Source organism: Rhinolophus sinicus, chromosome 12 (genome assembly GCF_057876585.1).
Source record: "Rhinolophus sinicus isolate RSI-liver-muscle chromosome 12, RSI-T2T, whole genome shotgun sequence".
NCBI classification, from domain to species: Eukaryota; Metazoa; Chordata; class Mammalia; order Chiroptera; family Rhinolophidae; genus Rhinolophus; species Rhinolophus sinicus.
Genome location: NC_142512.1, coordinates 13,759,407 through 13,781,651, shown reverse-complemented (window position 1 = coordinate 13,781,651; position 22,245 = coordinate 13,759,407). Strand labels below are relative to the sequence as shown.

The 22,245-nt window shown below is 49.4% G+C and overlaps 1 protein-coding gene across 1 annotated transcript; it reads right to left on the bottom strand.

Annotated features, from left to right (window-relative positions):
- Window positions 1-743: 743 nt before the first annotated feature.
- On the bottom strand, window positions 744-21,957 carry ALOXE3 (arachidonate epidermal lipoxygenase 3). Its single transcript, XM_019745043.3, has 15 exons — window positions 21,156-21,957; window positions 20,336-20,540; window positions 19,178-19,259; window positions 18,535-18,654; window positions 18,101-18,226; window positions 15,407-15,510; window positions 14,671-14,843; window positions 13,757-13,900; window positions 13,459-13,662; window positions 13,280-13,366; window positions 12,676-12,845; window positions 11,952-12,073; window positions 7,361-7,461; window positions 6,589-6,759; window positions 744-1,683 (listed from the first exon to the last, which is right to left on the bottom strand). Exons 1-15 carry the CDS (start codon window positions 21,300-21,302, stop codon window positions 1,504-1,506), a joined length of 2,136 nt encoding a protein of 711 aa, XP_019600602.3. The 5' UTR covers window positions 21,303-21,957; the 3' UTR covers window positions 744-1,503.
- Window positions 21,958-22,245: the final 288 nt, after the last annotated feature.

Below are 22,245 nucleotides of genomic sequence, written 5' to 3'. Positions count from 1 at the left end.
TGGATGACTGACCTAAGGGGCTGCACACGTCTCTATTTTTAAGACCTACAGGGCTGGAAGGGATGACTTCAGACTCTCCAGATTACCATCTGTTTCAGTCAGTATGGGTTAGATTATGCTGCAACAACAAACAATCCCAAAATTTCAATGGCTTAACCCAACAAAAGTTTATTTCTCTCTCAGCTCCATGTCCAACTCAGGTCAGCAGGGGGTTCTGCTCTAGTCCTTCAGAAACAGAAGTTGATGGAAGTGTCATCTCAACATGTGCTTCTAAAACAGCAGAGGCATAGAGAAGAGAACTCTGGAGGGCTCATGCCAGTTATTATAGCTCCAGCCTGAAGATGACCCATCCCTCCTGCTCCTAGCTTGTTAGCCAACACTCATCCATGACTCCACCCATATACAAAAGAGCCAGAGTCCATGAATCCAGAAGAGGAACTGGATCTCAGTAGCAACACTAACAACTCTCACACCCAGAAGCTGGATTCTCAGGTTTTGCAAAATACATACTTTTTTCCTGTCAGCCCCTTGAGTCTGGATCTTCCTTCACTTCCTGATGGATGACACACTCTCGGAAGTGAGGGCAGGAATGTAAGGCCTAGGTAGGTGGTGGATTCAACTGGGAGGTTTTGTGTCTCCAGAACAGATGATCCAGGGACTCATTGCTGCTCCATCCTTCTCCAATATCCTTCACACACACACACACACACACACACCAAAACAAAAATGAAATGGGAGCCGAATATGTTGGTTTTTATTGAACTTACCAGGCTCAAGGACCAAAAACAAAAGGAGGGGAATGGTAGTGTGGATAAGACAAGAGCTGGGGAGAGACCCTGTACACACTCTGGCTAGGAAGCCCGGCCCTGAGAACTGCAGCTAGAGGTCCAGATAAGCTGGGACCTAATTCTAACCTGCCCCTTAAAAGATACTGGAGTCAGAGAGGAGCACATGGCAGATCTAGGGCACACGTCCTTTCTTGCCCAATTTCCAGGCTTTTCCAGAGAAGGAAGTTGGATTGGTTAGTCCTAGGCTTGGAGAAAAGTGGAAACAAACAGGCAAGGTCGGAGAAAGAATTTGGGGATTGGGGAGGACTGCAAAGGAGAGCTCAGAGTCCCAAGCTGTGGGTCCCAATGGGAAGAGGTAGATTTTGATAGGTGTGAACAGCCATTACTAATAAAATAGTAATAGACATGATAGGCGAGGGAAGTAGGAGGTTGCCTGAAGTAAGGCAAGGGGCCTTGGGGTTTCTTCCTTTTGGAGGGTCTGTTGTGCATTTGACTTTAGTGAGCAGTTTCTCACCCTGAGCACTGCTGTAGTTGCTCTTGGGTCAGGGCCCAGTTTATATGATGCTAGAGCCATCTTGGGTGGAAAAAGTCCCCATCTGCAGAGGAGAAGGTTCAGGCTGAGAACAGACAGGGAGGGAGAAAGAGCCTGGATGACCCGGAGAAGCTGGCCCTCTGCATGCTTGGGCCTTTCTTTCAAGGTGGTAGGAGGAGGGGTTTAAATGGAGACGCTGTTCTCGATGAGGGGAGGGTCCAGGTAGATATAGGGCAGCGCCAGGCCCTGGTTCCGCTCCCGAATGTCCCGCGAGATCTGGGCCAGGCGGCTCTGGAAGGCAGCGATGCTCTGCCGCGGGGCCTCCTCGGTGAAGTGCTGGTCGGGGTAGGTGCCCAGTGGCCGCTGGGAGAAAATCAAGTAGGGGGTCAGGATGATGTTCAGGACGGGATGGAGAGTAATGAGGGACCACATTTACCAACAAATACAGTTCAAGTCGCTTCTAAGGGCATGAAACAGCCACAGCTACTGTAAACGCAAACCTTTCATATCACAGCCCCAAACCACCACTCCACACAACCCACACAGAGAAGCCCTGACACCCACAGCCCACAGAGTGTGGGGCCAGAAGCCAACCAATTTAAGGTTAGTGCTCCCTCTGCTGGTAACCCTTTGCCTGTTACTCTGACTCAGTTTCTGCATCTGAAAATGGATGGATTGGACTAGAAAATCTTTCAAGATCCCTTCTAGTGCCTTGTCCACTGTTCTGTGAACTAAAGAACACAACCACATTCGTCATACAATTGAAATCAATGTAGAGTCAAATATATGGTGATGGAAGGCAAACTGACTCTGGATGGTGAACACACAATGTGACATACAAATGATGTATTACAGAATTATACACTGGAAACCTATGTGATTTTACTAACCATTGTCACCCAAATACATTTTAATTTAAAAAAAAATCAATGTAAACATGCTCCAGCAAATATGCCCAAGAGTACATCTACTACCTCACAATAACAAAATGCAACCCCTGAAGACAACCAGGTCTGAGATATCTTCCCAATCACCCGACATAATGAAACTTTTGCAAACACAATCACCATTACCGTACACTGTCACACTATACAGCATGGCCAACCACAATCAAGAAATACTGCAATGAGCTTCAGTCAGTACCTTCCTGTGGCACTAGAGGACTGCCCTCTCTCCATGATCACACCATACAACCAGTTCACCATCCTAGTTCGTGGGGCTGGCCTCCTAACCAACACACACTTCTCGTCCAATATAACCTTCATACACTATCACTGTTGCCAATAATACTGATGTTTTAAAAAAAAATTTTATCTTGTTTTATTGCGTGGCAAAGCCTTCCAGAACAGTGCTAAATAACAGCAGTAACTGGGCATTGTTTCTTGTCCCTGATTTTAATGAGGAGACCTCTCCTGTTTTACCATAAGTACAGTGTTTTGTTTTCTGAAACATACTTTTCATCAAAACTCCGTAAGGGAGTTTCATTTTACACTGACTTGTTATTAGTAATGGCTGTTCACACTTACCAAATGCTTTTTCAGCCTATAGTGAGATGATTATATGGTGCGTTTCTTTATTGATGTAATGAATTATATTGTTAGATTTCATAAGGTTGAACCAACCTTTCATTCTTTTCATTCCTAGAATAAACTAGACTTCGTCATGGTATATTATTGTTTTACTATTTACTATTGGCCTTCATTGGTTGATGATATATTTTTAAGATGGTTATAGCTAAGTGGAACAAGTTTATAATTTTATTTTCTTAATTACAGCTAACATGTTGCAAGCGCTTTACATGGATTCTTACAATGGCACAACAATCCTGTAAGACAGGTACTCTGATCATTCTCACTTTACAGATAAAGAAATTGAGGCTTAGAGATGCCCAGTTACATATCCAAGGTCATGTAGGTGGGAAGTGCAGATCTGGGATGGGGACCCTCTACCTGAGACCCACCTCCCCTCTTAAGAGCACGACAATTACCAGGTGCGGGTATCAGGGTCCACAGTAAAATTATATGGGAAGCTTCTACCTTTTTCTATACTTGCAAGCAGCTTGAATAATTTAGGAATTACTTGTTCCTTGAAGGTTTATTAGAATCTCTCTTTGTAAGGACAGTGATCAGATCTTTTACAAACTTTTCCTTTATGTATGGTTTTCATCTCTTCTGGTGTTAAGTTTTATTTATATTTTCCTACAGAACAATTTATTTCATCTAGATTTCCACAATTTGTTTGCATAAAACTGTAAGTGATATTTTTTTCTAATTTCTTCAATCTTCTCTGTATTTATGGCCATATAACTTTCCCATTCCTATGTTGTACATTCATGTTCTTTTTTTTTTTCTTGATTAGAATTGTCTCTGGTTTCTTACTTTCATTGGTCTTTTCAAAGAATCAGTGTTATGTCATATTTACTAAATTGACATCCAATTTCTGAAATTATAGTGTAGCTGTCAAAAAAGCAGGACACAGAAATATTACAGACTGGGTTCAAAGCCTACTTACTAGCTGTGTGACCTTGAGCAAACTGCTTAGTGTCTCTGAACCTCAATTTTCTCCCCTATAAAATGGAACTACCATTTACTGAACATTTATATGCCAGGCACTGTATTAAGCATTTTAAACATAGCTACTTATTTACTTTGTATTTTAAAATAGTGGACATAAGGTATCTGATTTAATGACTGAGACATGATAGATCCTCAAGAAGAGATAGCTGTTATTATTGTGGTTGTTGTTATTATAATTTTCCAGGTTAAACTTCCCAGTGGCCCTGGGGGAGGGAATCCTCCACCCTCATCCTCTTGCCTCCTCATCCCTCTCCATGGTGATATTGTGATTTATAATAAAAAATATAGGGGCAGCCGGATGGCTCAGTTGGTTTGAGTGCAAACTCTTGACAACAAGCTTGCCTGTTCAATTCCTATATCAGATGGAGGGCTGCGCCCCCTACAACTAAGATTGAGGACAGCAATTGGACTTGGAGCTGAGCTGCGCCCTCCACAACTAGATTGAAGGACAACGACTTTGAGCTGATGGGCCCAGGAGAAACACACTGTTCCCCAATAGTCCCCAATATATATATATTTGGTCTTCCTCCCCATTCCTGGCACAGAGCTCCTAAAACCCTTATAGTTTCATGATAGAGTGTTACAGGTATCTTTTGCTATTCAAAATAAGCCCCTTTCAACCACACCTGAGTTATTGAGGTGACTTCTGGAAAGCCTGTAAGGAAGGGAGCTGGTTGCCATGGGAATTAACCATGTGATTAGAGGGTTGGAAGTTTCAGTCCCATCTCCCAACCTCTGGGGAGGGGAGAGGGACTGGAGGTTAAATTAATCTCCAATGGCCGATGATTTAATCAACCATGCTTATGTAATGAAGCCTCCATAAAAATCCCTGAATTACAGGTTTGGATTGCTTCCAAGTTGGTGAACATGTGTAGGTGCTGGGGGGGGGGGGGGGGTGACATACCCAGAGAGAGCATGGAAGCTCTGCACCCCTATCTACGTACCTTGCCCTGTATATTTCTTTCATCTGGCTGTTCCTGAGTTGTATCCTCTTATAATAAACCAGTAATCTAATAAGTATCCTGAGTTCTGTGAGATGTTCCAGCAAATGATCGAAACTGAGGATGGAGCTGTAGAAACTTCTGATGTATAGCTGGTTGGTCAGAATCACAGGTAAGACCCTAGACTTTCAGTTGGCAATTTGCATAGTGGGGAGGGGCAATCTTGTGGGACGGAGCCCTTAACCTCAGTCTTCAGGTAGATAGTGTCAGAATTGAGTTCAATTATAGGGCACCCAGCTAGTGTCTGAGAATTGTTTCGTGTGGGAACAACCACCACACATTTGGTGGCCAGAAGTATTGAGTGAGAGTATTGAGAGTATTAATAGAGTAGTCTGTGAGTAAACAAAAAACAGATAATTTGTTTCTTCATGATGACGGAAATGAATGTCTCCAAACCCTTGGGAGATGGGACTAGAAAGGATCAGGATGTAGGGATGAGTTCCTGGCATTCACAGGCTATGAGATGGTAAGTTAAAACTTGTTAAGAAGATAAAATATCTGCACCAAATGGAGTCAAGTGGGAGAAATGAGTATATTCGTGTAACATCAGAGAACTTGTGAACAAGACCAGGAGGGCAGAGGCATGACTGATAACCCAGTGTGTAAACGGAGATGAGGACAATGGGTGATTAAAGGGCTGCTCCCACACATAAGGCCTAGCCTACGTAACAGCCTTCTGTTCGGGAGGCAGGAACAGCCTCGTTCATGCCTCCAAATTTGCCTCTCCCATCCATCTACACAGCCAAAGAAGCACTCTTGCTAAAACAAATTTAGCCATGTCACCCCAGGCTTAAAACTCTTCAGGGGCTCCCCATTGTCCTCTGAATGAATACTGTGCCCTCAATGAACCATCTGTGATTCCACAGACACACTACTGGACTCTTGCCTTCACTTCACTTCATTTCACTTGGTCTCACCTTTCCCTCTGCCTAGAAATTAACCCTGGCCCTCTTTTGTCTGCCAAACTCCTGCTTGTCTCACAGGTTTCAGCTTAAATGTCACTTCCTCCAGGAAGCCTCCCTGGCTTCACCCAGACTCTGTCAGTTTCCGTAGGACCCTGTCCTCACCTCTACCACAAGACCATAGTAAGCTCATGAGAACAGGGTTCATATCTTCTCCTCAGTGTCTGGCACATTGCAGGTGTTCAAGAAGTACATGTTCAAATGGAGGAATTAGTATATTAGTAATTCCTACAACACTGTGGTGCCCTTTATCATTTATATGTGTATCTCCTCAGCTAGATGGTAGGATTCTTAGAGGCAGGAAGGTCTCAGTCAACTTTTATGTGCCTGGTTCCCAGGGCTGTGTTGACACATGGGAGGTATCCAAAAAATGTGTGTTGAATGTTTGGATAAATGGATGAGTGGTTGATGGATGAATGACTGATGGATGCATAAATGGTTAGATGGATGGAGGGTTGCATGGATGCATAAATTGGTAAACTGCTGAAATGGATGGATGGTATACCCTAGCCCCTAAATTGGTATTTGCTTCAATATATCTTGGGATCAATGTATCTTGTCTCTTGGGATCAACTATCATTTCCTGAAAAAACTGAAGAACCCAAGGCAGTTTAGCAGTGGGCATAAATGCCAGCAGTCAGTCCCCAAGCTCCCCTAACACAGTTACCACCACCTCCACTGCCCAGGCCCTGCAAACACCCACCCCTCCATCCCACCCCCCACACACACCTGGTCCTTGGGCTCTTGGCTGACCACCCAGAAGAGGAGAAGGTTGTTACAGGTGATGTTCACTTCTGGCAGCGTCTCTAGGTAACTCTTCAGGGTGGTCGTCCCCTTGGTCCGGGGTGGGGGCTGCCTCATGGATGATGGAGCATTGGGCATCCAGGCCCCAAAGTCATGCTGTGGAGACCCCCGCCCCAATTGAGCCAACTGGCCAGAGGGGGAGGACTAGCTCTATCATCATCATCCCTGGTCCTGCCCCTTCTATTTCAGGTCTTACAGCTGGGAAATGAGGGGATTGTGGAAAGGGAAGACAGGAGGGGTCTAGCGTAGAAAGTTCCAGAAGTGGGACAAGAGCCTGGCTCACCACTTGTCACTCCCCACCCAATGTTCCAGGACTGGGTGGAGTGAATCATCAGGGAAGGAGGAGGACCCAGAGAGGAGGTAACCCTAGAAATGGGCCTTGGGCTGACGTGCCGCACGGAGCAACCTGATACTCCACTTGGCTGCATCCTGACCATGACAGAAGCCCATAAGTTTTACTCCCTACATAATACCAACTCGAGTCACCTTTACAACCGTGGATCCAGCCCCACCCCAGTCATAATCCAACACCAGCCTTTCACTCCACCCAGTCGCTACTCCAACCCCATCCCTAATCATAAACCCACCCCAACGCTGACCCACCCATGCTCTCAACCCAAACTCTGGCCTCACACGCTTTGCTGAGCCTAACCTTGTGTGTCCCAATGCCCCCCAAGGCTGCCTTCTGCAGACTCACCTGTCCACTGTTGACAGCGGCATGCTGGGCGGAGCAGTTGAAGATGATTGCAGTGAGAAACTTCACCAGCTCTTTTGGGGTACACAGCCTGCGTGGGAATCCTGGGTGTGGGAGGAAGGAAAAAGGGTGTGGATGGAGGAGACAAGATTCCTAGGGGCAGCTCAGGGCTGAGGCTCAGCACAGGGGGAGAGTGAGGAAGTGAGGGCTGAGCATTTGGCCACCAGTCATTAGACTAAGATTAGGTTTGAGCTGAGGTTAGGGATGGATCCTGACCAAGGCTTGTGGTCCCTGAAGGGGATCAAGATAGGAGCTGGGTGCTGGGATCAGACGAGAAATACCCAGCTGGCAGAGCTCACAGAAGAGGAGCCAGGTTCAAGACGACAGCCAAGCTGCCTTTCCCTGATTGCCAAGGCATTTCTATCTGCAGCCCATATTAGCACTTAATGATTTAATTCTACTCCATTCACCAAGATTTGTCCAAGCACCCAGTACTGGATCGCCTGCTACTGGGCTTAGCGGCAGGGACAGATGACCAAAATGTGCTACTCCTAGGTCTGCAGGAATGGAAGCGGAAGAAAGCTCTCAGGCCAGGGCCTGGCTCTTTGAGGAGACAGCAGGCAGGCAGTGCATTGGGGCTAATGTGATCCCTGGAGGAAGAGAAGGGACTTCCCTGAGTAAAAGTGGATGTGCTTTGAATGGAAAGAAGATGAGAGAGGAAAGCATTTCAGCCCTCAGCCCTCTCCTTTCTGTACCTCATTGGTCTCATCCAAGTCCACGGCTTTAACTGCCTCCCTCTGGCTGACAACTCCTAAATTCACATCTCTGGCTCCCCTGCGCCCTGAACTCTGGGCTCAACAGTGGGCTTAAATCTGCAGCAACTACCTGCCAGCTCCACCTGAGTGTCTATGAGGCATCTCAGACTTTACATCTGCAAAACCTAATGCTTGATTCCCTACCCTCACCCCCGTCCCTCCCACAGTCCCATTTCGATACTCTCTCCTGTGCACTCACTCTTCTTTTTATCTCATACTGCACATATCGGCAAATACTTCTAGAAGCCAATTCCGTCTCACCACCTCCAGTCTCCTCCACTACCCAGTCTCCATCATCTCGCTCCTGGATGAATCTAAGTGCTTCCACCCTTACCCCTGACAGCCAGAGTGAGTGCTCCTTTAGAAAAATAAATCCAGTTATGTCATCGGTTACTAAAACCTTCTAAGGGCTTCCTACCTCACTTACCTCACCGTGGCCCTACTTGATTTGGCTCTGGCTTCTTCTCTGACTTCATTTCCTTCCCGACATTTCTCCCTCTCACTCTAGCCCAGCCACACAGGCCTTCCTGATATTTCTCAAACATACCAGCATACTCCCACCACAAGGCTTTGCTCCCACCGCTGCCTGCATGCTCTTACCCCAGCTTTCCACAGAACCAGCTCTCTTACTTCCTTCATATCCCTACTCAAACATCCCCCTCTCAGAGAGGCCTCCGCTATCTGAAATTATCCCCCCTCCTCCACACACTAGAGATTGCTGATGCTGTTTTATTCTTCTTAGCATTCATCACTACCTGGCATATTTGTTTGTTATCTGTCCTTCTCCACGTGAATGTTAAGCTCCATGAAGGCCTGGATTTTTGTCTGTTATGTTCACTGCTGAACCCCAGCACCTAGAACAATGCTTAACACATATTAAGAGCCAAGTAATGACTGGCTAAATGAAGTGAACGCACGGGAGGGTAAGAAGCCACAGTGGGAAGGAATGGGACTTAGCAAGGTGAAGGGTCAAGAAGGGTATTTATTGGGGGTGAGGCTGCAGCAGTGTGCCAGGCCAGGTGGTTTCGGGGCACTATTTCAGAGGATTACCAGGGTGGCACCCCACAGGCTTGGCGGGCAAGCATCAAAAGGCTGGGAGAGGAGGGACTGGTTGAGAAGCAGTTGCCACAATGCAGGAATAGTGAGGACTGGGACTAGGGCGGTGACAGTGGGAAATAATGGGAACAATAGGGTTAGCCACCCAACTGGATTTAGAGAGAGAGAAGGACAGAAGGGAACATGAGTCAAAGATGGCTCCAAGATTTGGAGTCAGGATGACTGGAGAGAAACTGATGCAACAGCAGACAGAGAGGTTTGGAGGAAGGACTGGGTATCTGCCTGGGAGTGTGTGGAAATTTTCTGAATGTTCTGTGCATAGTAGATATTCCAACCGTGAGGGCTAAAACTTAAAAAGTAAAGCAGTCAGATCACCTATGGGAATTTTTCTGTAGCTCATATTATTTATTTTTTCCCCTGGAAATATGGAGCAAAAGGCATACTGACTGAGCTTAATGAATGAAAGTTTTACCTGAAAACATATGAACATGGAATAAGTTTGTACTTGTCAGGAGAGATGTTTGTCAATCCGAAGAATGTTCTGATGTATTAAATCAGAGACAAGTTTAATAAAGTAAGATAGGAGAGTTGAGCCAACAGTAATTCTATCCCCTCCTGGGTCTTAAATAGGAAGCAGACAACCCCAAAGAGAAACTGCCTCCAGGAAGAGGAGTAATCAGTATCAGGGCTGCCCGTGACGACAGTAGGCTTGCAAAGCTCAGGGTGGGATCACCCTTTAAAAGATCCAAAAGCAACCCAGCTGTCACCACCTTTACCCAGAAATCACTCTTGGTATCACTAATAGTGTGACAACCTGACATTATGTGCCTCCCAAGATAATGCAATGTGGAGAACACAGCATCACCTGAGAAATATTCTTACCAAAAATATTTAACCTTTAGATATTACAGAGGCTAGAGGAACAAGATGAATGACATCATGAGGAAGCAATTAGAGAAATTCAGAAGGTGAGACATTCTACAGAACTAGTCCTGGCTTTTCAATAGTCCTTGTCAGATGTCATGTGATTTAAAAAGGGAGGGGGGTGCTGTCCTAAATTAAGAGCCTTTAGAGTCAAAACAAACAAATGTATCATGTGGTCCTTGACTGGCTCCAGAATCCAGAGCATCAGCTGAAAGAAAATGGGCCAAGTGAGGAAATTTGAATATAGACTAGAAAAGAGGGTGATATTGGAAATTATTGTCAGTTTTGTTAGTGTGATGATAGTATTGTGTTGTGTAGAAAAACATCATTTTTGAGATGCATATTGATTAGGGGTGAGATATGAAATATATGTAATTACTTTAAAAGACTTTGGCAATAAATGAAAGCAACAGATTAATCAAATATGGCAAAGATGTTAGCAATTGTTGAATCTGGTTGGTGAGTAAATGGGTGTTCATTACATTATACTCTTTACTTTTCTATATATGTAAATATGTTTGTTTAAAGAAAAAGCCTCAGAGTTGATTACAGGCTGCAACAGCTGTTCATTCTGTTTGTGGGTGACCTGAAACCACCCCTCTTCTGGGTTTTCCCAGACAGGAACTCCTCTGGATGGCCACCAGAAGTGCTAAATCAGCTGAAAGCCAAATCTCTGCTGAGAGGAGATGTCCCAGGCAGTGAGAGTCTTCCTCCTCAAGCCAAGGCTGGGGGAACTGGAGGATGGACATTTGTGCCGATCTTAGCTTTTCTTTTTCTTCCACTACACCTGGATACAGAGGCTTCCTCTATATTTTCCAATGCCTGATGTACAGACCTTAATACAGTGACACGAGGCAGTAGGCTATGAGGAGTAGCAATGGGGTGTATAACCCAAGCAAGGCCAAAAGTCCTTCTATAGTGGCATGACTAATAGTTTTCACGTGCTGGTCTCAAGAGTGACAATGAGACAGCCAACAAGAAAAGTCCTTCAGGGAATGGGGAGTGGGGGATTTCTAAGCATGGGATCAGCTACAGAGGAGAAACAGGAGAAAGGATCATTTCATCAGGGAGGGGTAGAGAGAAGAGACAGATCCAGGAGAAGCCAACAGCTGGGAGACAGCAGGGGCCTAGGAAGAAGTGGGAGCTTCAGAAGGACATAGTCTCCCTGGAGCTAAGGGAAGACTTTAAGGAAGGGAGGGCGGTCTGGGCATCTGCTCAGCACTAAGGTTAAGCAAAGGACATCTATAAGAGGGCCACTGGTGTTGGTAGTTCTCAGAAGCCAATCGGGCAGTGTCGGAAGAGAGAGAAGAGTTAGGGTTAGGTGACAGGAGCAAATAAGAAAGAATCAGGCAGCAGCAGGACCAACCCACTCCTTGAAACCAAAGGAAGTGAGAGGGGCCACCTGGCAGGATAGTCATGGGAGAGTATGAGAGAGAGTTCCAGAATCCTTTGTGTTTAAGGCCAAAGATGGCTCATACTGCACGATGTGACACATCCATACAGCTCAGCAAGCAGAAATGAACGGATGGGCTCAGGCTTGTATAAAAGTCTAAAAGGGACCAGAGGAGCCCAGCGTAGTGGTTGAAAGCAAGGGCTTTGGAGACAGTGGGAGCTGCCTCTAGATCCTGCCTCTGCCACTTACTGTGTAGCCTTCTCTGTGCCTATTCCTCTGTTCTGTGCGGCTAATAATAATAGGATGCACTCAATAAATAGGAACTAATTCATGGTGGGGCCAGGGGTGGGGTGGGGGGAGCATTGGGTCATTGGGAGCCTGTGGTTGAGGGATGGAGAGGGGATACCTGAGCTTTCCCGGCCCAGGAACGCCTGACGAAAAATCTCGCCGACCCAGGCCTGCAGCTCCGAATCCTGCTGCACAGACGCGTCACTGGGATAATAGTAGCTCACGATTTCTGAGACAAAGCTGCAGGAAAGAGATGCCTATGCTATGGCAGTGACCTTGGGCTCAGGCCTGGCCAAAATCTAACGTCCACTGCCACTCAGGCTGGGGAGAGTCAGCGGGGCAGAGTCCCCAGGGATTCAGTGGGGACCCTCAAATACAATTGGAACCTGAGTGCTTAGGCTTCCCTCAAGTCTCACACCCACTCCTGAATGATGGGTGCTCTGGGCCTCCTCCCTGCACAGGGCGCTGGGGGAGGGTGCACAGAAGAGAGCCAGATGTATGCTGGATCCCCTCCCCACTCGAAGCCCAAGAGAAAGGAAACCTCGTCTGCTTGGAGGCCCCAGCCCACACCTGAATGTTTTACCTTCTCTGGACACCCTGTCTTTTCCGTCCTCTACTGTGTTCAAACACAGCCCAGCCCCTCCCCAGTCCAAAGCTATCTGCCATTTCATAGGGCACCCCAACTCTCACCCTTGGGAGTACCCCATGCTTGGGCCTGAAAACACCTGGAACCCCCAGCACCAAGCACCCCGGCCTGCATCAGCAAGCACAGAGGTCCACACTGCCCGGGGGCCAGGGGGCCCTGGTGGAGCCAGATTGGTTGCAGGGCTCCAGGCCCACACCTCTCAATGGCTGCCCAGATCTTCAAACCATCATCTCGGTAATGGTAGTTGGGGATGGCCAGGACACCACGGGCGCGCAGGCTGTCCGGAAGGCAGAAATTGGTGTAGGTGAAGTGGGCCAGACCAGTGCTCATGAGGTAGAGGAGGCCTTGCCTCCCAATTGACGTGACCTGAGGACACATCACAGTTCAGCTCCTGGGCTCTCCCAAACCTTACCCAGGTGCCTGGGGACGAGATGGGGCTAGTGACTCAGCAGAGGAAATTTTTCAGTTAATCGAGCAGTCCAAGACCACGGGATCAAACACCCGTAGGGGCCTGACACGGGCTGTACTAGTTGCGGTCCTATTACTCGCAGAGGAGGTAATCTTTAGGGATTTGCTGAGCAGGGGCCTGTGGGTGAGATCGGCGGGCAGGGACAGGATTTGTGGGCGGGGCAAACTGGCGACTGGAGGGAAGGGGCGAGGCTTTGTGGGAAGAGGCTGGCAGGAACTGTGGAATGGGATTAGAGGCCGAACACGGCTTGTAAGCGGGGCAGTGTCCTTGGGGGCGGGCCCTCAGAGATGGGGTGAGCAGGGGTGGGCGTGAGGGGGCAGGGAGGACACACCTTGTCCACCAGGCCCTCAGGATTGAGCAGCGTGGCGCGGGCGATGGTGTTCACCTGCAGCGTGTAGCGAGTGTGGGGAAGCAGGAGCTACGAGCGAGATGAGGTCACAGGGGCCGAAGGTCAGGGGAGAAGGCCCCCCTGGCCCTGCCCCTCTGACCCTGCCCGGGAGACACACAGACCTTGTAAATAGGATGACAGAGGGGCAGCTGACGCAGCGTGGCCATGGCGAAGGCCTCGCACAGCAAATGCGTGCACAAGAAGTGCGTGTTGTTCTCGTGCACCAGGAACTCAGAGTTGCGCACCCACGTCTTAGCCAGCAGCCAGTCCCAGTCAGAGTCAGTGGGCAAAAAGATAGGGCTATCGGGCCCGGGGGTCTGGCTGAGCTGCGTTCAAGAATAATAAGGGGGTGAGGCTCAAGACTGCTACGGGAGTGTGCCCCGTGAGGCCCCGCCCCCAGAAGGCCCGCCCCAGGCTCACCTGGATGGCCAAGGGCATTAGCGCCCCCTGGGGGTTGAGCCACAACAGGCAGAGCGGGGCGGTCACGTACTGCGGATGACCGTTTAGGCAGTGGACAGGGGCCTCCGCCAGGATCCAGTAGTCCGCTAGGAAGATGTTTCCCCTCTAGGGAAGGCACAATAGAGCCTCAGAGGGCCCTCCCCACCCGCGCTCTGCTTCCCTCTCTGTTCTCTGCCCACTCCAATCCCAGCTTGGGCCTCAGTAATGCTTGGTGCCTGCACTAATAGCCAACGTCGGTACCCCACCCTTCCCAGAATGTTTGGAATGAGGTCCAGCAGAGTCTCTCCTTGTGCAACCTCTCACCTTGCTTCCCACCTTGGACAAGCCAGCATCTTCTCCCCCTCTCCCCATACCTGGTCCTTCCTACTCTCGCAATACAGATGACCTCAGTGTATCCAACAACAGCAAAATCACCAAACACGTCTCCAGCCTTCTGGAGAATACCTGAGGGTTGGCTGCCCCAGAGAGCCTAGATTATCATCTTCTCTCACAACCTCAAAGCTCCTACTTCTCCATTATTGTTCCTACTGTATCTAACGGCACTGCCTTTGGCATGTCCTAAAAGATGCTTCTTCAGGCCTCAGCAATCGGGATCTTGGAATCTTGGAGACCCCAGAACAGAGGCAGGGCCTCCTCCTCCAAACTGTCCTGTTCATTAATACCTCTTCAGTGAGCCCTGATCACTCACACCACTTCACCAGACCCCATCTCAAGCCGCAAGCCATCCTGAGCCCCATCTGGCCCTCATCCACATCTACTAAAAAGGTGTAGGGTCAGGGCTTCCCAGAGGATGAGGCCTGCAAGCTGGATACAGCCCCGATCATCCCATCCTTACACTTCACACCCATCTTTGTCCATAATGGCAACTCACCCACCTGTAGCTCTGTCTGCAGGCAGGTGTCAGGTCCCAGCAAAGGGCCCACCATGTCATTGGTGACAGGCAGCTTGCTGGGCAAGCTGGAGAGGCGATGGAGCATGACAGGATTAACGCCATTCAGGTACTGGTACCCAAAGAAGTGATCCTCACACCAGTGCTCTGTGACATACTCTAGGGAACAAGGGGATGGCGGGGCGGTTGGTCTGGAAACTACTTCCCTAGATCCTGCTCCTGCCCAGCCCTTTGCTCATCACTATGGCTTAGGTTTTCCTCTCAGTAACCCTATGAGGTAGGTATAGTTACATCTTCAATTTAACACTGGACACTGAGAGCCAAAGAGATGGAGTGACTTGCTCAGTTTACTGGCAGAACAGGGATTTGAACTTAAGTCCAGCCTCCAAGCCCAGAACTCTTGGTGGTGGGGGTAAAGGAAGAAAGGTAAGTGCCCCTGATCAGGATCAGGGCTCCCTAAATGACCTTTGACCCTCTCCCAGGCAAGCATAGTACCTATCTGTCCTCACTCTTCTGTTCTTGTCCCCTCTCAGAGGAAGGGGAGATGCATGGGGGCTGAGGGGCATCAGTGAGATTGCCACCAATGAAACAAGGAACTCGTCCCACTGGAATCCAGCAGTCTCCCTGAGAGGGCTAGAGGAGGGTGCTTCCCTAGGATGGGCAGAGGGGTCTGAGCATTGGGTATGGTGGAGGATGGACATCTCCTGCCTGGCTCTGCACACCTGAAGTGAAGGTCTTGTGGCACCAGAAGATATTCCGGATGTCATCCAGCTTCTTCCAGGAGCCCTTTCGATCCAGCAGCCCTCGAAGCTTCATGCCCAAGGACCTGAGGGGGAGAGGAAGTGAGTGTGGGGCCTGGGGCTACCAGTGGCACTGTGTCCCCAGCCTAGAGTCCTGGAGAAGTCTGACAAGGTCAGTACCCTAACAATCTGCATGGGAGAAAAATTTAGTAGCCAGTTGAGGCTTTGTAGGGGTGACTCCACATGTGTACGCAAAGTTGGCACATGTGACCATGTGGTACAGACAAGTCATCTTCTCTGGTATTTTGGCCTGCTTTCTCCAAGCTTCCATATTGTCATAGACCTTCACTGGCTCTTCCCTCCCTACAGGACAAAGCCCCAACTGCTAAGGCTGGCTAGGAAGCTCCCCACCAGCCAGTTTCTATCAACCTTTCCAGCTTTTTCTCCCACCCTGCGCACTAGCCAAGGTTAACTACGGCCATCTTGCTAAACACAACCAGAGATATATACTCTATACACTAGATTGGTAAAGGTGGGGTTGGCACCCGGAGGGGTGTGCACTTTTCACTTTGTGGATGTCTATACTGTTTAATTTTTTACAATGAACGCATGTTATTTTACGATCAAAAAAAATGTTTGAAATAAAGTCTGCTTGTCCAGGGCTTTGCTCATGCTGTGCTTCTCCTACAAAGCCATCGCCTACATCTCCACTTGCTATTAAACCTGTCTGTTCTTCTGTGCGCATCTTAGATGCAACGTCCTTCATGAAACATGATCACCCCCAAACACATGCCTTTATGTATCTTTCACAAAAAACTCCTCACTCCCTTCATTACATTGTAAACCCAATGTAGTCATATCATCTCCCGTTATACTATGAGCTCTTAGGGCCATGACTTGGCTCTGTGTGCCCCAACATACCCAGTTCATAATAATCACTCACTAACTGGGCCAAGTCAAATGGAAGGGAATGTAGCATAGAGCAGTCAGGCTTGTGGCAAAAGGTAGGCTGTGTAAGGATGCTGATGTGCTGTGCAGAGTGTGGGCACCTGGAGAAAGCAGCGAACAAGGGGACATTAGCAACCTGACAAGCCCCGGAATAACTTCTTCTGTTCTTACTAAGACATTCACTCCTCCTTGCACATGCACTGGCTGAGTGCCTTCCCAGTGAGGAGGACGCAGGAGATGGGAAAAACTATGTAGGAGGAGGCGCTAAGGGAGAAAGAAAAGGCCTTTCTTTTTCCAAGGGCCAACCACAAACATCCTTCACAACACCCTGCAGTAGCCCCACACTAAAATCCAAGTGCTACCTGCTCCTCTCCATGAGTACTGGACAGCTGCCAAATGCCAGCTCCCTCTTCTCGCTGGCCCTTGTGTGAGTTCCATGCTAGCTGTCCTGGTGGTCTCCCAGGCCCTCCCCTGCCTAGAGCCACATATCCATCCAGGGACCAACTCAGGTGACTCTACCTTCTGAGCTGCTTCTCTGGACCCTCAGCTCTGCCAGGGCCTCTCAGTGGGCCCTTGTCCTGAAGCCTGATCCACCTGTGGCTGCCTGCCTGCCTGCTTCAATCCACCACAGACACTCTGGAACCCTACCACACTTATGTATCCCCTCCCACTAGTCCTTCTCCAAATGAATTATTCTGGCAGAGGCCCAGAAGATGAGAGCCAGCTCGTTGCCCCGGTCTCCTCTGGGCCTCTTCATGCAGCCACTGCACAGATGGCCAGCTGAGCGTCCCATTTGTCCTGCTAAAGCGAGCTCGGTTTGCCCAGGACCCACCCACTCTCCCCTCATCTCTCCTCTCCCTGGCTCAAAGCCCACCTGCCTCACAGGAGCCACCTCCTAGCCATCTGCCAACCCCTGCCACCTCTAGACACCCGAGTATTAACTGTACCCCTCCAGCCATATCACACTCAGAGCCTCAACTGTTGACTTGAGCTGCTAATTGAGCAACTCCACTGATTGCTAATTAACTGTACTACGCATCTCCCCAGTGATACTGTGAGTTCCTTACAGCCAAGACTATATCTTACTACTACTCAGTAACATCGACTGAGAGATTATTTTGTGCTGGGTGTTATCTCATTAAATTCTCCCCCAAACCTATGAGTTAAGTATGACTATTACTGTCATTTTGTAAATGAGGAAACTGTTTAGAGGCTAAGTGAAAATCATGGTCACACAGCTAGAAAGTATTGGTTCCGGGATTTGAACCTGAGGTGGTCTGACCACCTCCTTAAAGCTTAAGAGCCAGGCCTCTCTATCCTACTCAGCATGGTCCCAACACAGCCTGTGGACCATGCTCTGCACAGAATAGGTGCTCAATTAACTGTCTTGGTTTGAGGAATGGAAAGAGAGGGGATGATTAAGGAGCAAAGAGGAGGCAATGGAGGAGTCTAAGGAGAGAGAGACAGGAAACTGAGGAGCAGAAAGGGGGTCTGGGGGCAGAGAGAAGGGAGACTGGGGGCAGGGAGAGGGGAGACTGGGGGCAAAGAGAGGGAAGACTAAGCACAGGATGAGGGGAGACTGTGCGTAGAAAGAAGGGAGACTGAGGCCATGGAGAGGGGAGACTGGAGGGCAAAGAGGGTAAACTGAGGCAGAGATGTGGCTGTGCATCAAAGGAGCAGAGGCAGATGGGAGAGGACGCAGGAGTACAGAGAGGACAGTTGCCTCACACAGGAATGGCATTGAAAATCAGCGAGGTCTTCTTGGTGGCCGAGTATCGAATATTGGGCTCCATGTGCAGCAGGGATGGGATGTCAACTTTCATGGGGAAGCCAGGCAGGTACCGATTCCCACTGCTGGGGGTGGAAGGGAGTGGGACAGAAGAACAGAGAACAATCAGAGAGACCTACAGCCCACTCCCCTTAGGTCCTTCCCTCTCTCCTCCCCCGGACTCCCCAGGCCTCCCCTCACCCCTGACTCCTCCACCGCCCTCTCTCCCTTCTCCTGTATGCTTGACACCGGGCCATCCCTGCCCATTCTATTCCTGACACTTGAATTAAATTGCACTTATCATTCTCTTTCCAGGCTGCTTGGGTCCCATCCTCCCAACAGACCCTCACTTCATGCCCTCCCACCTTCTTCCCAAGCCTGGGGCCCCTCTCACTTGTCATCCTGATCTGTGCAAGTTGTTGTCTTGGTCAAGGCAAATTTCTTGTCTGACTCCATCTCCTCAAAGCTGCTGACATCCACAATGCCAGGGAAACCAGGGGCATAGACTTTCCAGCTTCCAGAGGAAAGAGTTTAGAGGTGGCAAGTCAAACTTAGGGTACACAGAAACCTTAGCTTTTAAGGCATGCCTTGAAATTAAAACTCCCAGAAAACTCACTTTCTGGGTAGGTGACAAAGAATTGGAATTCTCCCTCAGGCACTGGGCTTCAGATCAGGGTAGCATTTGAGGATAACATAAATGTCCAGGCTGGTTTAGAATTGGGTTTGTGTTGAGATTAAGATCAAGGCCAGCTTGGGGTAAGGCTAAGGATGGGCTGAGATTCATCAATATTAGGGTCATGTCTGATAACTGGGTCACATCAAGGGCAGCTAGGGCTGAGTGTGGATTCATTGATGGTTTTGGGATAATAATTGATACTGGTATTCAAGGTCAATATTAGATTGAGGTTAGGGTTAAATAATGGTCCTGATTGGAGTTGAAGCCACAAGGTTGGAAGTGAGGTCAGAGTTAGTAACAATGTGATGAAGTCTGAGGTCAGTGTAAAGACGGGAAGGAAGTCAAATTAGGTAACCCTCACCAGTAGCATTCCTGTCGGGCCTGTAGTTCTCGTTTCCGGTGGTCCAGAAGGAGAGGAAGGGAGTCCTGACAAATCGTTCTTGCTGTGCGGAATGAAAATTACTCATCATATAAGCCTTTTTTCAAAAAACACCTTCTCCAGCAACGCTTGCCTGAACCCCCTAACTCTTGAACCCAATCCCTCAGTGACATGGATGTTCCATGTTCTTTGTGCATTCATTAGTAGAAGGGATTCAGGACAACCTCACCACCAAATTATAACAATCTTCCTAATTGTTTGCATGTTTGTCTCCTTTACAAGACTGTAAACTCTTTCCAGGCAGAAGTCACACTATATTCAGTTTTTGTATTCCCAGCATCTAGCATGGTGCCTGCCATTGTGCATATAGCATGCACTTGGTAAACGACTGATGAACAAATATATTTTGTGAAGTGATGAATGGCTCACCATTATGAGTTAGGGGTTCAGAGTGAGCTCTATGAAGACCTCACTATGGGCCAAGGAGCAATGTTCACTTACCTCACCTTGACCTAGAACAGTATCTCTTATCCCTAAGACTCATCTCAAACCTTGGACTAGCCCTAGTCTTGCCTCTTCAAATCAGACAGCTCAGGAGACATGGGGTCCAAAGGCTGAAAGAGTTTGAGCCCAGGATTCTTGAAAGGCCCAAATTCAAGAAAGAATCCTAACAGCACCTCACAGGGACTTCATTCACACCAGAAAAGCTAGTAGTAACGGACAGGGCCTTTCCAGATAAATTCTTTCAACATTCAGGGCTTTTCCACCTGTTGAAATCCAATTACTCAGCTTGCAGGTTAGTGCCTCTCTAGGCTTCAGAGGAATTCACTTTGGGGAAGTGCAGAGGGAGTCAGAGGAAAGCAAACTGCCATCTGTGTGTGTTTGTGTCTGGGTGGTGTGAGTATACATAAGCTCATGTCTAGTCTCTGTGTCTCCAGAGGCGCAAATACTACCTGGAAAGCCCCGGCATTTCAAGGCTTTAGAGGCTCACTTTTATTCAGAACACATCTACCTGGTAGCCCTGAACTTCTGTTGCCGCTACTCCAACCCTGTTCCTTACACTCTGGGCTCTGGGAGATCCTGCCCTTAATTCCCACAGATGCCTTCTCCAGCACAGGCCAGCCCCTGCCTTTGGCCCACCTGTTCCTGGTCGCAGCTCTACTGTACAGTAGCCCTCAATCCATTGATAGCAGGGGAAGTGGGAAGGGGTACCATCAGGGCCAGTGACACAGATGTGGCTGCAGTACCAGGAGTCCCTAGGGAAGAAAGCAAAGCGCTCCTTGTGTAGACGCAGCAATAAGAGCTCTCCCAGCTCCGCTGAGCAGCGCACCTTGTAGGTCTGCACCTGAGGGGACCAAGAGAGCAAGGTGAGAGGCAAAGAACTTCCAAGGCTATCCTAGCACCTTGCAAGGTGCATCTATACCTACACCTATTTTGGCACGGAAACCTGAGCCTGCTGCTAACCCATGTGGTGCCTTTGTATGAATTAGAAAAAGGCACCCCTTCATCCAGGCAGAAGCAACCATGCCTACCACAGGCAGAGTGGGTTCTGGATTTCACTAGCCCCTTTGGTGGCCCACTTCCCTGCCCCAAGACCAACCGGCAAACAATCCTGGGGCCTGGCAGAGAGAGGCAGGCAGACCGCCTCCAGAGAAGAGGAAACCCAGGGAGTTCAAGGGACTTTCCCAAATCCCACCTTCAGTTATGAGAGGAGGAGCTAGGAAGCCGGTGGAATTCTTCTGACCCCCTCCCCACGGCTCCTTCGCAGCCCTGCCTGGGGTAGGGTTTATCATCCCCAGGAAAGACAGGGTCTAAAATAGGGATGGTGAGTTGGTCAGGGCCTGCATCCTGAGTTCTGCTGGATTTGATGAGCCCGGTAGGGAAGACCCTCCCCTCCTTTCGGGTCCCCTGAGAGCCCTGCCCCTCAGGGGTCGCTCCTCCCTCTCTCCTCTGTACTTACCGATCCAGGGGCGAAGTCCCTGCCCATACGATCCAGCAGCTGTTTGGAGCTTTCACCACACGTGCCCACCAATGTGACGAAGATGTTGTCCAGTGTGCCGGCCTTCAGGTAGGGACCAGTGGTCACACGCACGCGGTACACGGCCATGATGGGAAGGAAGAAGGGATGCCCCCCGGCAAGGTTACCTACAGCAGCAGCCCGACTAGAAGGGAGCAGCAGTCAGGGCAGGACTGGGCTGCTGGGCTGCTGAGCCTCTGAAATAGGGGCTATAAGGGACAGGGAAGGCCTCCGAGGAAAGACCCAGCTCTCTCCAGGATACTCTGTCTCTCCCCGAAGCTCCCGGCCTGTGCCCTTGCTCTCTACGGGCTCCTTCTCCCCGCCTACATTTGCGCCCCAATAGTTGTTTGTTTGCCTCTGGCACAGCCGGTCCCTCTGGCTGGCAGTTCAGGGCTCACCCAGATGGATATCAGGAGCCTGGGTCTCATTGGGAAGGGAGGGACCAAATGCTGAGACGGAGTATAGGTGACGCCTGTATGGTTGGGACATTGACTTCCTCCTGGTCAGGGGCCCTACTAATGCTCTGGGGCCTTTATTCGTCTGCCTGCTCCCCAAGACTCTTCCCTCCTCCCTCAACCGCAACTGGGCACAGAGCACCCACATTCCTATTTGTGAATCAGAATCATTCACGTGAATCACTATACACAAGTGAGCCACACTCAATCATAAATCACACGTGACAACAGCCACACGCAGGTGAGCCGCACACGCATTCCTACATACTGCATGGGGGTCAGAAACAACTCTCCTGTCACCCACCACCACCACCGTCCCCACGCCCGGACCTCTGTGTCCCCGGTCTGGCACGCGGGATCTCAATCTCTCTCTTGGAATGGGGGAAATCAGGGGACCGAAGTGGACTTCGGGAGCACTGCGTCTGAAGGCTCCACGTGGCATTCTTTCAGCTCCCGGCCCACCCTCGGACTTCGGGCTCCGGGGCGGGAGAAGGGGTGCTGGGATGCCTGGGATTTAGGTCATCCAGACCTGAGAGCATCCTCCCCACGACGGAAGCCCGCAGCCGGCAGCGGCCCCG

What these genes read in the sequence shown, in the direction of transcription:
- ALOXE3 (XM_019745043.3), bottom strand. Translation starts at nt 21,302, where the DNA reads ATGGCCGTGTACCGCGTGCGTGTGACCACTGGTCCCTACCTGAAGGCC. An exon ending in ATTTTCAATGCCATTCCTGT is followed by an intron (nt 15,511 to 18,100) that starts GTGAGGCAACTG and finishes TCTCCCCCTCAG; the next exon opens with GTCCTTGGGCATGAAGCTTC. An exon ending in GCCTGCAGACAGAGCTACAG is followed by an intron (nt 13,901 to 14,670) that starts GTGGGTGAGTTG and finishes TGCCTTCCCTAG; the next exon opens with AGGGGAAACATCTTCCTAGC.